General features: G+C 38.7%; 1 protein-coding gene across 5 annotated transcripts in view; it reads right to left on the bottom strand.

The window, feature by feature from the left end:
- Positions 1 to 12,217, bottom strand: part of PDE7A (phosphodiesterase 7A) — an 80,147-nt gene that overhangs the window by 14,880 nt on the left and 53,050 nt on the right. For all 5 annotated transcript variants that reach the window (XR_012622455.1, XM_074818187.1, XM_074818205.1 and 2 more), the window contains one exon: positions 1,171 to 1,322. Coding sequence is in view for 4 of the 5 variants with exons in the window: in XM_074818187.1 (XP_074674288.1) it covers positions 1,171 to 1,322 (152 nt within the window). In the remaining variant the exon portion in view is untranslated. The remainder of the gene's footprint in view (positions 1 to 1,170; positions 1,323 to 12,217) is intronic.

Raw genomic sequence — 12,217 nt, 5'->3', positions numbered from 1 at the left:
TACTGAACTAGCACTTCTTCACAGCTGCTCCACATGAACTGTTCTTCCAGCAACAGGGATGAACAAGAACACCAAACAGCACTTGAGGCCTCACCAGAGTTCAGCAGTCACAATCTTTGCCTCCCATACCTCCATGAGAAATACCTGTCCAGAACATTTTACAACAGCTATTCTCATTAGATTAGCGGAGCTGGTTTGTGATCCAATTATACGTTCTAGCTTTTCTCTACCAGCCACTAAAACTCCACTACCAGAAGAAACAAGACCATTAACAAGATCTTTTTACTCTTAAACTACATGTACATTCTTAAAATTCATCCTCCACATTATCGGATTCTTCCTAAACTGCAGCCTGATCGTGTTCAGGATGGATACATTCGTTGTATTACAAGTATGTTCCTTTCCTGAGTCAAGATTACAAAAAGCACTACATGCAGTCAGTAAGACGACACAGCCTTTGGGATCTTGAATACCCTGAATAATGTTTGCCTGCTCACGCCCCTTCAGCACTATCCATCCTCTGTCCCCAGCACATTGCCTTTCATCCAACTAGCTGTTCTCTTCATACTGCTGCCCATCTTCCCAAGACCTGCTTTCCCTGCTTTACTGCAGCACAGGCATATTATAGCCATCACACTTTTCTAGAAGAATTGCCTGCCAAAGTCAGTTTGGCATAATAATCTTCTGATAAATCAATTTACTGCATATTACTGAGTTTTCAGGAATAGACAGTCATTCTTCCAGATGTTCATTAGTGAGGTTAGACTAAAAGTGAAAAGGGGAGGGGGATAGTTGTCCAAACTGCTCCATTACATTTCTTAAATACGGATTCATTTTCCTTTCCTCACTTTTTCTTCAAGGATTAAAGTGCATCCTCCATTCACCGGCGTTATTTAAAAAAAACCCCAAAACACTAGCCACATAAGCTCTAAAAATCATCCCAGTAAACCTGTGGGTGGTAAGGAGCTTGTTAGAAACCATGTCATTTTGTCTGGACTTATATTAAGATACATATATATAAACACACGCGCGCGCAAAAAAAATACATACACGCATAAAAAAATACATGCTTAAAATTTGTACTTGGTTGCACTTTTAACATCAGATATAGTTATATACTAGCAAACATTTTAAAAAACATACTAAAAAAATAAAAATCAAGCAACCAACCTTTGCTTGTCCATTATAATCATCATCTAAAATGTTTGAAGAATTTGGAACAGTGATACCACGGAAAAAACGGGAAGATCTCAGGTATCGCTGGAAACTAAGCAACCTTCTCACATTTCTCGCAGACACAGACACCTCGATTTCAGAATTTGCTACAAAAAACAAGAAAATAAATACTCTCTCTAAAAAACCTTTACCAAAAAGACGACTGCTCAGGGAATTTTGGTACAACAAAGGCGATGCAATTTTTTTGTGTACTGAATGTTTCAGCCACAAATACAGGTATTTTTATTAATAGTAAGTGCAGAGCTATGGCTTAGAACAGAAAGTTTTCTGTGTATGTATCCTGTGAAGAAAAACAAATATTTACATCCCAGCTGAAACATCTTTTTAAGGAACTCTGTTATTGAAAAAACAGAAATATTATGGAATTTGTGTAAAAACAACTTCTTTTTTGGAAAACTGCTCTCATGTATACACATTCAATCCATGTCGCTAGCAAATCACAGAAGATATGTACACCAGCAAGAGAATATCAGTAATTGTGTGTTGATACAGGAGTTACAAGTAGGTTTTGAGCACATACAAATAACTTTTATATGGATTTTAAAGCTCAGAACTTCTCTTTACTGGCAAAGTTTTAAACACACTCAACCGATTTTGGTGCTTTTGCAGATAATTATGCTCAGAACCTCTCCTCTGCCAAACAAGTACCACATTTACTTTCATGGCATATGTAATTCCCTTTCCCAGTACAGTGAAAACACTACAGAAAATTGTTTTACCCTGTTTCCAAAGATTAATACAAATATTTTGCTTTACTCTTCCTAGGTTAACTGGTTTATTCAAATGACTGATGCTAGTTTATGATCAGTTCCACTTGATATGCTTGAAGTGTTTTAGAAACCTGAAGATCAAACTACACATAGCTACAGTTTCTTTGCAACAGGCCAGATATTTTAATTCTGAAATACATAAGGCCAAACTTAGCCTTTACTTTCTTTTCAGCAATACCCCTAACAGCAGTTGTATATAACCAGTCAATAATCTTGACAGTCCCTCATTGTGTCTGAAATTACTTCTGTTAAAAAAAAAAAGTATTAAGAAAGTCAATGCAAACATGCTCTTTTCCAAAAATGCAGATGCTCAAAATCAACACGAACTCAACTTTGCAGCATAAACCTCTTGCCCTTCCAAGAATAAGGTGTATTACAAATTGGTGAAGTAGGCCGTTACAATTTTTGTTCTTAAAGTCAGTCTGAAATATTTTACAGGGGAAGGTGTGGCCTTGTTAAAAACCTCAGTTAAAAACCTCAGTGATTTCTAGTGAAAGCAGTTTAATTCAACATAAGATAAATCCTTATCCATATAAATTCTTCTCCCTGCAGAAGTTCCAATGTACTTTCTGGTCTACATTAACTCATTAATATATTAATTTCCAATCCACACTAATAAAACACCTCTGAACAGAACTGACAATTGCACGAACATATAATATCTAACCAAATGCAGCAGCTCTGCACATCAACAGTCTGTACTAACAGACATCAAATTGACAAAAACTGGAATATTCTTTCAGGCATGCCTGAAACACTTCATCAAGATACTGAAGTTCCTATCAGTTTCAAAGGGCTAATACAGACAATTTCACATGAAATATCTTTCTTCAAGTCATCATACTTAAGGCCAAGGGCACTGCCTCGGAAGACACTGGTATCTATATATCCCAGTTATGTAAGGAGGTGTACTATGTATGATAAAGGTTGCTTATAAAGCAACATTCACGCATACAGCAGGCAAATAAACAGATTCTGTCATGCTGCATTACTCTACCAATATTTCTAATCGCGTTCATTAACATGAGATTACAGTCTGAGCACTGCCAGTCTGCAGATCAGAGAAGCAGGGAGCAATACAGCCCTTTCTCTTAACAGAGTGTAGGCTTCAGGTAAGAAGTTTTTTCCCCCCTCAATCTTGATCCAGTCCCTTAAAATCTGAATTTCAGAACAGAAGTCATTAGGTTTGAAATAAAATAACATGAAATGGGTATCTTTAGCTCTTAAAATGATCTAAAATGTCCACAAAGTCACATACAAAATCCAGGAACTTCACTGAATCTCAATAAAATGAAATATTTAATTAGGAGAAATCAGCACTCTTCTGGAAGTACAGATAACTTTCTTGATAAGTACTCTTTTACAGATCTATAGCTAACAAAACCCTACTTTTGTTGTCATGCTACAAATAAGTGTCACAGATGCCACCCGTTAATCTTTGGCAGAACAGTATGATGTAGGCAATACAAGTAGAACAACAGCTTTTGTCAGCAAAGCACCCAACAGAACACAGAAATGCAGTAATTTGGCACTATAGACCTGTGTTTCACCTATATTTGTGTCTGTAAGTCACTTGGGGGGATGCCCATGGTTTTGTTTCAGTACTTTTTCTGATGATGATGTGGGTACAAAGGCAAATGAATTACTCAGTTTTCTGTGAAACTGAGCAGTTATTCCTCTTTACTTTGCAATATGCTATTGAGACATTAATCTTAAAAATATTTTTAAATTCTCTAAATTATCAGTTTGTATGGTTCATAAGCCACTACTCTTATGCATTAATCCCATGTTTTCTCCCCCTCAGTTAAAAAAAAAAAAAAAAGAGGAAAAAAGAAAAAAGAGCACTGCTCCAGCTGATGTAATTCAAACAAACAACAAAGCCTACTTCATTCCAGCTTTCCTGGCAGCAATGCTGCTATTACAAAATCACAGAACAGCTGAGGTCAGAAAAGGCCTCTGGAGGTCATCTGGCCAAACTCCTCTGCTCAGCAGAGCCACCTAGACCACATTACCCAGGACAGTGTCCATACAGCCTTTGAGTATCTCCAAGGATGGAGACTCCACAACCTCCCTGGGCAACCTGTGCCAGTGCTCGGTCACCCTCACAGTGAAAAAGCATTTCCTGATGTTCAGAGGGAACCACCTGTGTTTCAGTGCGTGCCCACTGCCTCTGGTCCTGGCACTGGGCAGGCACCTCAGTAGTGCTGAGTAGAGGGGTAGGATCACCTCCCTCGACCTACTGGCAATGCCTCTCCTAATGCAACCCAGGATACCAATAGCCTTCTTTGCTGCAAGGGCGTGTTGCTGGCTCATATTGAACTTCATGTCCACCAGGACCCTCAGTTCCTTCTCTGCCAAGCTGCTCTCCAGCTGTTCAGCCCCCAGCCTGTGCTGGTGCCTGGGGGTGTTCCTCCCCAGCAGCAGGGCTGTGCACTTCCCTCTGAACTACTATTTACTCCACATGTATAGCCCAAGTTAGGTCATAACAGCTTGACCAAATGTCTTATTTAGATTTGCAACGATCAGAATAACTTCCAAAAGAGAAGGTATTTCGAGCCCTACCAGACCTCTGCAGTTCAAGAACACCTAATTCAGAGGACTACACCAACCCAAAAAGTAAATTGCTCTCTTTAACAGCCAAACATTTGCCATGGCACAATTCAGAATAGGTGAGTCAGATGTGGAGGTTTGACAGGTAATTAATTTAAAAGGGAGGCTGAAAAAGAAAATAGCTAGCTTTCAAGGAAGGAGAAGGGAAAAAAAAAGAAAAGGAGAAAAAAGATAGGTTCTTCAGCTGCAGAAACACTGATAGCTCCCGTGCTTGCAGTTTCCTTTTCCTCACAGATAAATTATTATGAAGGATACAAAAATCAACTGGTTTGTGGTTCTGGCAAACCAGCAAAGACAAGTTCAGAGGAAGGACTGGTAAACTGAATGATACAGTTGTGCAATAGAAACTTGGTATTTCCCTCCTGGCAGAAGCAGAAAACTCATTCCCTTTATATGCATGATTAATAAGAGAATGTCAGCCTACCCTCTTCTACCATGAGTCACGAAACGAGATGCTAATTTCAGAGACCCTACCAAAGCAAGGTTCAATAATGTATTTATAATGGAAAGAAAAAGGTGAAGAGTGAAGAGAGCCTTACATTTTCTCAAGAAAAAGCATGCTGCAAAAACATCCCTCCTCCCAGCCCAAACGTCCTTCATTTCATTTGGATCTTTCAGTGTGCTAAATGCCTCTCTCATATCCAATAGTGACCATTTGCTCTTAAGAGATAAGGACAAATTAGAATGATAAATAAATGAATGTAGGACATTTACAGTCTTGAGAGCCAAAACACAATGAAAGCAAACTTAGGATGTTGGGACTGTCAAGAAGGAAGCTACAGCATTCAGAAGTGCCTTTGATGCAAGGAACTAGACGACTGAAACTATAGGCCTCTATTCCTAGTCAACAGTAGCTTTCCTATGAAATTCTTCTTCCCTTCTTAACTCTTCATGCCCTACTTAAAGGTAGAATATCACCCAAAGTATTTATTACTTACAATGTATTTATTAAAATGGTTATATACTTGTTTCTAAGCCTCTTAAGTGAGATGTTGGTATAATTAAAAAATGCCTCTCTAAAATAAAAGGAATCATTCCATTTACTAACATCAGTTATTTTGCTAATGTTATGCATATACAGCAAAAAAATAAAATTATGCAAGTTGTCTTCATGCAAAAGATTTCCTCTGTATTCCAAGACACTTATTTTAATCTCTTCCCACTCCCCATCTTAAGTGTTGTCCTTCATGACAACCTAAAAAATTAATTTTATCACATTTCACAGGGATATTAAATATTTATTTTTCTCATGCTGAAATAAAAATACAAAATATGTAGAGAAAAGACAAGTGACAATCACTTACAAGATCATAATATACCGATATACTTATTCTCATCTATCATATAGTAAGAACAACTAAAGGAAGAATGACAACTTAATTGTGGTTTGGTTTAATTTTTTATTAATAAAACCCTTAAATCCTAGCAAAATGCTTCTACTGTCTTTTCACACAAAGATAAAGACTCACAGCCTCTGATGGGTCCTGGTTGAAACAAGGCAATCCAGCATAAGAACTATACCTCCATTTCTTCCCTGCTACAGCCCAAAAGGTAAATAAGAAATTATCTGTGATAAAAATAATTGAATTTTGCTATTACCAATAGAAAATGCTTAACTGAGGATCTTGGGTATCACTTCCACCAACAGAAAAAGTAATTAAAAAATACTTGAGGATGGATTGATCTTATGCTTGAACACGAAACCTGAAATTTGGGGTGCGTAGATCCACCAGAGGAGGTTTTTTCCTAAGAAATTCAAGGAAAACTCTTCTTTTCATGGAAGTAATGTCTCACATTTTTCCCATATAAAACTCAGCTACACATTTATCATTTTTGCACAGCAGATACTATCACCAAACCTGACAATATCTGAAAGTTTCTACTACCTGTAAATATATACGTTTGAAAGAAATATTCAATTTCACATGCCAGTTATAACCAAATTTCTAACACCTTCCAGAATACAAATAATGTTCTATTTATGAATAATTTGAAAGTATTCCCTATCATTTCACACCACTAGGGGGACCCATAAGCATTCTAATGTCACATCTATTCCCATCAAACCATTAAATGCATTATACTAGATCCGTGTACATTTAAGAAAAATATTTTCAGTCCTGTTGTTTAAATCCTCTAAGTTTTCCACTCATGATTCACATTTTAAAGTACTTTTAAGACATTTAGTACTGAAGTCATATATAAAGGTATGGTTTTCTCTGGAAGATATAATTTCAGCAAGGATTTTAAAGTTACATATAAAGACTACTGGTGTCTAAATTATTCTTATTATTCTTCCTGTCTTCCTAAGAACCACTCTGAAGCCCTGCTTAGCATCATCGTAAGGCACTATACCCCCCCTTCTGCTTAAAAGAAAAAATTAAGCCAGACTTTTTTTTAATGTATCATATACATGTATTTATATACACATTCATACATGTTTTTCCAAATAACAATGATCACCAGAAAATATGGTGTGGATTAAGGATTAGTTAATTAAATGTGGCTTTGCAAGTGTCTTCTAAATGAATGGAACCAAAAAAGTTGCTAAGATTCAAGAAACTCTAGTAATACCACAACTAATATAAACTCTAGTACTTTTCAACAGATCCTCCCTGATGGAGGGCAACTTCTAGGCATCACCACCACCAAAGATAACTCCTTTCCTAAAGGATCTTACAGAATGAAAAACCACCTTGGCAAAGTACAGAAACACAGAACAGTAATTTAGGTTGCAAGGGACAGAACAGACTTCTGGAAGTCCTTTGGTCCAATTCTCTGCTCAAAGCAGAGCTAATTTGAGAGGAATTACTCAAAGTGCAGGGATTAGACTACTTCAGTATGAATTAAGTGCTAATTCTCCAATGGCACTGTAAAGCATTACACAGTAGCAGAAGCGTAAAGAAAACACTGTGAAAAGGTATCTAAAAGATTCTACTCATGTAACTCTCTTGAATTTTGGCTCCTCTTAATATTTCTGTAAACATCTCTGGAAGGATACAAAATTAAGTAAATTGAACAATGCCATCCCTGTGCTGGACTGCAGAACATTTTGCAATTATCTTCTGACTAGGAAACGGGCTATACAAGGCCTATTCTTTCACTACCAATTTACTGAATCATAACCACAGCAATCCTGCAGTTGCATACTTTTTTACCTGATTCCACCCACTGGGCAAGACAAATCTGTAGCTCACAACAGCATAGTGTGAACTAATAAACCTCGCTGAAGCAAAATATTTAGAGGAGTATCATCAGAATACACATATATCCCTTACAAAAATGTGTTATGCTGTGTTAATCAAGATACTGATGCTGTTGAAGAACAAGTACAACACATAACGGTTCCCAAAAGAAGGCTAATATATTCCAGACCATCACCAAATCCTCTTCTTGATGTCTTCCAAGAAAACACTGTTCTTTGGTGTTCTAGAAATCTTCAGTTCTACATAAATGGAATGACAGAACCATCAAGTAATTCTTTTTGGCTATTTTTCACCCCCAGAAATGAAAGAAGAATTCAAAAGTAACACATCGTGGTTGACAGGAAAAAAAAAATATCCCTTAAGAGCCTGTATGACTGTCAATACAGAAGTCAAACTGAGAGCAGACATGAAAACAAAAGAATTCTCACATACTTAATGCGATATTGTCCAGCATTCAAAAAAAAAATCGACTTTCAAAAAAAGCTACTTGGGAGAGGGAACACATTGGAGAGGTTCAAAAGAAAAAAAACCAAATGTATCTGTGTCTTCTTCTAAGGTCAAACTTACCTCAGCAATAAAACACTGAGTGAGCTGTACCAGTACAATACTCCAGAGCACACATCCTGTTTTACATAAACTTGAAAAGAAGAAATTGTAGGTAAAATAACAATCTAGGATAGCAAAAGAAAAAACAAACAAAAAATCTGTCCTGTATTCTCAGCTGGAAGCTTCTACCCTGAAATCTTCCTTAACCAAGCTCACTCTTCAAGTTTATCTTCACTGTTTTCCTTTGGCCAAAAGCTGTATTTAGGACATTTTCTGTGACTTCCACTTTGGTGACTGCATTCTCCACACTAAACTGAAGTCAAAATTTCTCTCACATTGAGGAAAACAATTTATTTGAATAAACTGGATTGTGAATAATTAGATGACAGTTTCAGAATGCATCCTTCACAGGGAGAAATCTCTTGAGTACAAGCTTTTCACTCCTCAGTGCTGGTATTTTCACAGGGGAACAAATACTTCATTCAATCTATGACCATACAGAAATCTTGCATGACCTTATCCATTGTGAAACTCACCCTTCTTCACAGTAGACTGTTGAACAATACAATTACTCATAACCAGATTCAACTAGGCAATTCCTCTATTTTCTTGAAACAAAAATGGGCGTTCAACTTCATCTGGACTATGCTCATTTTATCTCAACCTCTACATGGTATTGTGAAAAGCATGATCAGGTGCTGTTACACAAAGATTTTGCAAATTGTTTAAGGTAATCAATTTGGATTTGAACTCCTCTCTTCTTTGACTTCTGGCCTCTCACCCAAGGGAAGTCTAAATTCACTATCCAAGGTAAACCTTTTTCAATGATTTGTGAGCGAAAAACTAGGAAATTCAAAACACTGAAAACAGTAAATGCTGACATCTTTGCCAGATCTCAAAGCAGCATATAAAATATAATCATAGAATCATTCAGGTTGGAAAAGACCCTTGGGGTCATCAAGTCCAACCATCAGCCCTACTCTACAAAGTTCTCCCCTACACCATATCCCCCAGCATCTCACCTAAACGACCCTTAAACACATCCAGGGATGGTGACTCCACCACCTCCCTGGGCAGCCTATTCCACTGTCTAACCACTCTTTCTGTGAAAAATTTTTTCCTAATGTCCAGTCTAAACCTCCCCTGTTGGAGTTTAAAGCCCTTCCCTCTTGTTCTATCGCTAATTACCTGTGAGAAGAGACCAGCACCAACCTCTCTACAATGTCCTTTCAGGTAGTTGTAGAGAGTGATGAGGTCTCCCCTCAGCCTTCTCCTCCTCAAACTAAACAGTCCTAGATCTTTCAATCTCTCCTCATAGGATTTGTTCTCCAGGCCCTTCACCAGCTTCGTTGCCCTCCTCTGCACTCGCTCCAGCACCTCGATATCCCTCTCGTATTGAGGTGCCCAAAACTGGACACAATACTCAAGGTGTGGCCTCACCAGTGCAGAGTACAGGGGGACTATCACCTCCCTACTTCTGCTGGTCACACTATTTCCAATATAAGCCAGGATGCCGTTGGCTTCCTTGGCCACCTGGGCACACTGCCGGCTCACGTTCAGTTGCTTGTCAATTAGAACCTGCAGACCCCTCTCTTCCATACAGCTCTCCAGCCACACCTCCCCAAGCCTGTAGCGATGCCCGGGGTTGTTGTGGCCGAAGTGCAGGACCTGGCACTTGGCCTTGTTGAAGCTCATCCCGTTAACGTTGGCCCACCGATCCAACCTATCCAAGTCCCTCTGTAGTGCCTCCCTATCTTCATGCAGATCGACACTCCCATTTAACTTGGTGTCATCTGCGAATTTACTGATAATGCACTCTATGTCCGTATCAAGATCATCAATAAAGATGTTGAACAGAAACGGTCCCAACACCGAGCCCTGAGGAACACCACTTGTGACTGGCTACCATCTGGATTTAGCTCCATTAACCACCACTCTCTGGGACCGTCCAGCCAGCCAGTGCTTGACCCAGCAGACCGTTCGCTCATCCAGGCCATGGGCAGCCAGTTTTTCTACGAGAATCCTATGGGGAACTGTGTCGAATGCTTTTCGAAAATCCAGGGAGATAATATCGACAGCTTTTCCCTCGTCCAATAGTCGGAGATAGTAATAGAAGGAGATCAGGTTTGTCAGGCAGGACCTCCTTTCACAAACCCATGCTGACTAGGCCTGATCCCCTGGTGTCCATTATATGACTTTTAATGGCACCCGAGATGACCTGCTCCATGACCTTCCCTGGCACCGAGGTCAGACTGACAGGTCTATAGTTTCCTGGATCGTCCTTTCTGCCTTTCTTGTAGATGGGTGTCACATTTGCCACCCTCCAGTACAATGGGACCTCCCCAGTCAGCCATGATTTCAGGTAGATCATGGAAAGCAGCTTGGCGAGCACATCTACCAATTCTTTCAGCGCCCTTGGGTGTAACCCATCCGGTCCCACAGACTTGTGTGCATCTAAGCGGTGTAGCAGGTCTCTGACCACCTCCTCTTCAACTGTGCTGACCTCAATCTGCTTCCCCTCCCCATCTCCCAGCTCATGAGCCTGGGTGTCCAGGGAACAGCCAGTAGGTGTTGAGCACCTCAGCCTTTTCCTTGTCCTTAGTTACCATGTTTCCCTCTGCATCCAATAAAGGAGGGAGATTTTTCCCTAATCCTCCTTTTGCTGTTAATGAATTTATAGAAACATTTTTTATTATCCTTAACAGCTGTAGCCAAGTTGAGCTCTAGCTGCGCTTTGGCTCTCCTAATGTTCTCCCTGCATAGCTTCACTACATCTTTACAGTCTTCATGAGAGACCTGGCCCCTCTTTCAAAGGCAATAGAATCTCCTTTTGTTCTTGAGATCCAGCCAAAAATGTTCCATGAACTGCAATTTCCAAGTAAACAGTCTGAAAGTTGTATACCAAAAAAACTCTGGAATTTCTGATGTGTTTGCACTCTTCAGAAAGAGAATTAGATTTATCCATCACCTATAATAGTCACCTAAACTCTTCCTCCATATACAACTAAGGAGAAGAACCATTTAGATTTCAATTAAGTTGCCATCACATCATTTTCTCTCCTATATGAAGCACTGTACTGTATGCAAGGCTCAATTTGAATCAAAATTGAGTCATTCCTAAATGTTTACAGAAACATGCCGATTAACTCAAAAAACCCTTTCTTCTAAGATATTTTAACTCATGTGACATATTCAGTTATCTATAGAACACAAAATAGAGCCACACGTGTCGGCAAGATCACCATCTCCCCACAGAAACATGCTCAGACTAGAGTGGCACGAGAGAATTCTAGAAACTTTTTGACAAGATCTTATCTATTCTGGACAGGAAAAGCATGAAGAAAAAAATGTTTCCTCTCCACAAACCCAAAGTATTTGGTTTTTATCCAGTTCTTCCAGACTATATCCAACAACCCTTTCCTAAAAAGGAAGTTTGAAAGCATGACGTTCTATCTGCATAAGACACTTCCCAAATTTTTTGCTTTTATCTTAATTATTCACTTTAGCTTCACTTTATTCATTTTGGCTTCACTTCCTCACTATAACATACTGTACACATCACTGAGCACGTTTGCCAAATTTTTTTTCCAGGTTGAACAGTGAGTGATTGGGGCACATTATATATTGTTTGTGCATGTTAGAAAATCCTCACAAACATAATCAAAGTTTCTTAGGTGTATGTGTGTATATATACACATATAGACATGACTATAAAAAAAAAAATAGATGTTATTGACAATCTCTCAATAGCAAGAAAACAAAACCTGAAATTTTATTTCTGGCTTACTATTTTTGAAAAAGGGAGTATTTTTATACTCCCATTTACCAAGTCTTCTACCAAAGATTTTT

Source organism: Strix aluco, chromosome 1 (genome assembly GCF_031877795.1).
Source record: "Strix aluco isolate bStrAlu1 chromosome 1, bStrAlu1.hap1, whole genome shotgun sequence".
Lineage (NCBI taxonomy): Eukaryota > Metazoa > Chordata > Aves > Strigiformes > Strigidae > Strix > Strix aluco.
The sequence above is the reverse complement of the archived record's forward strand: the minus strand, read 5'-3'. Positions and strand labels throughout refer to the sequence as shown.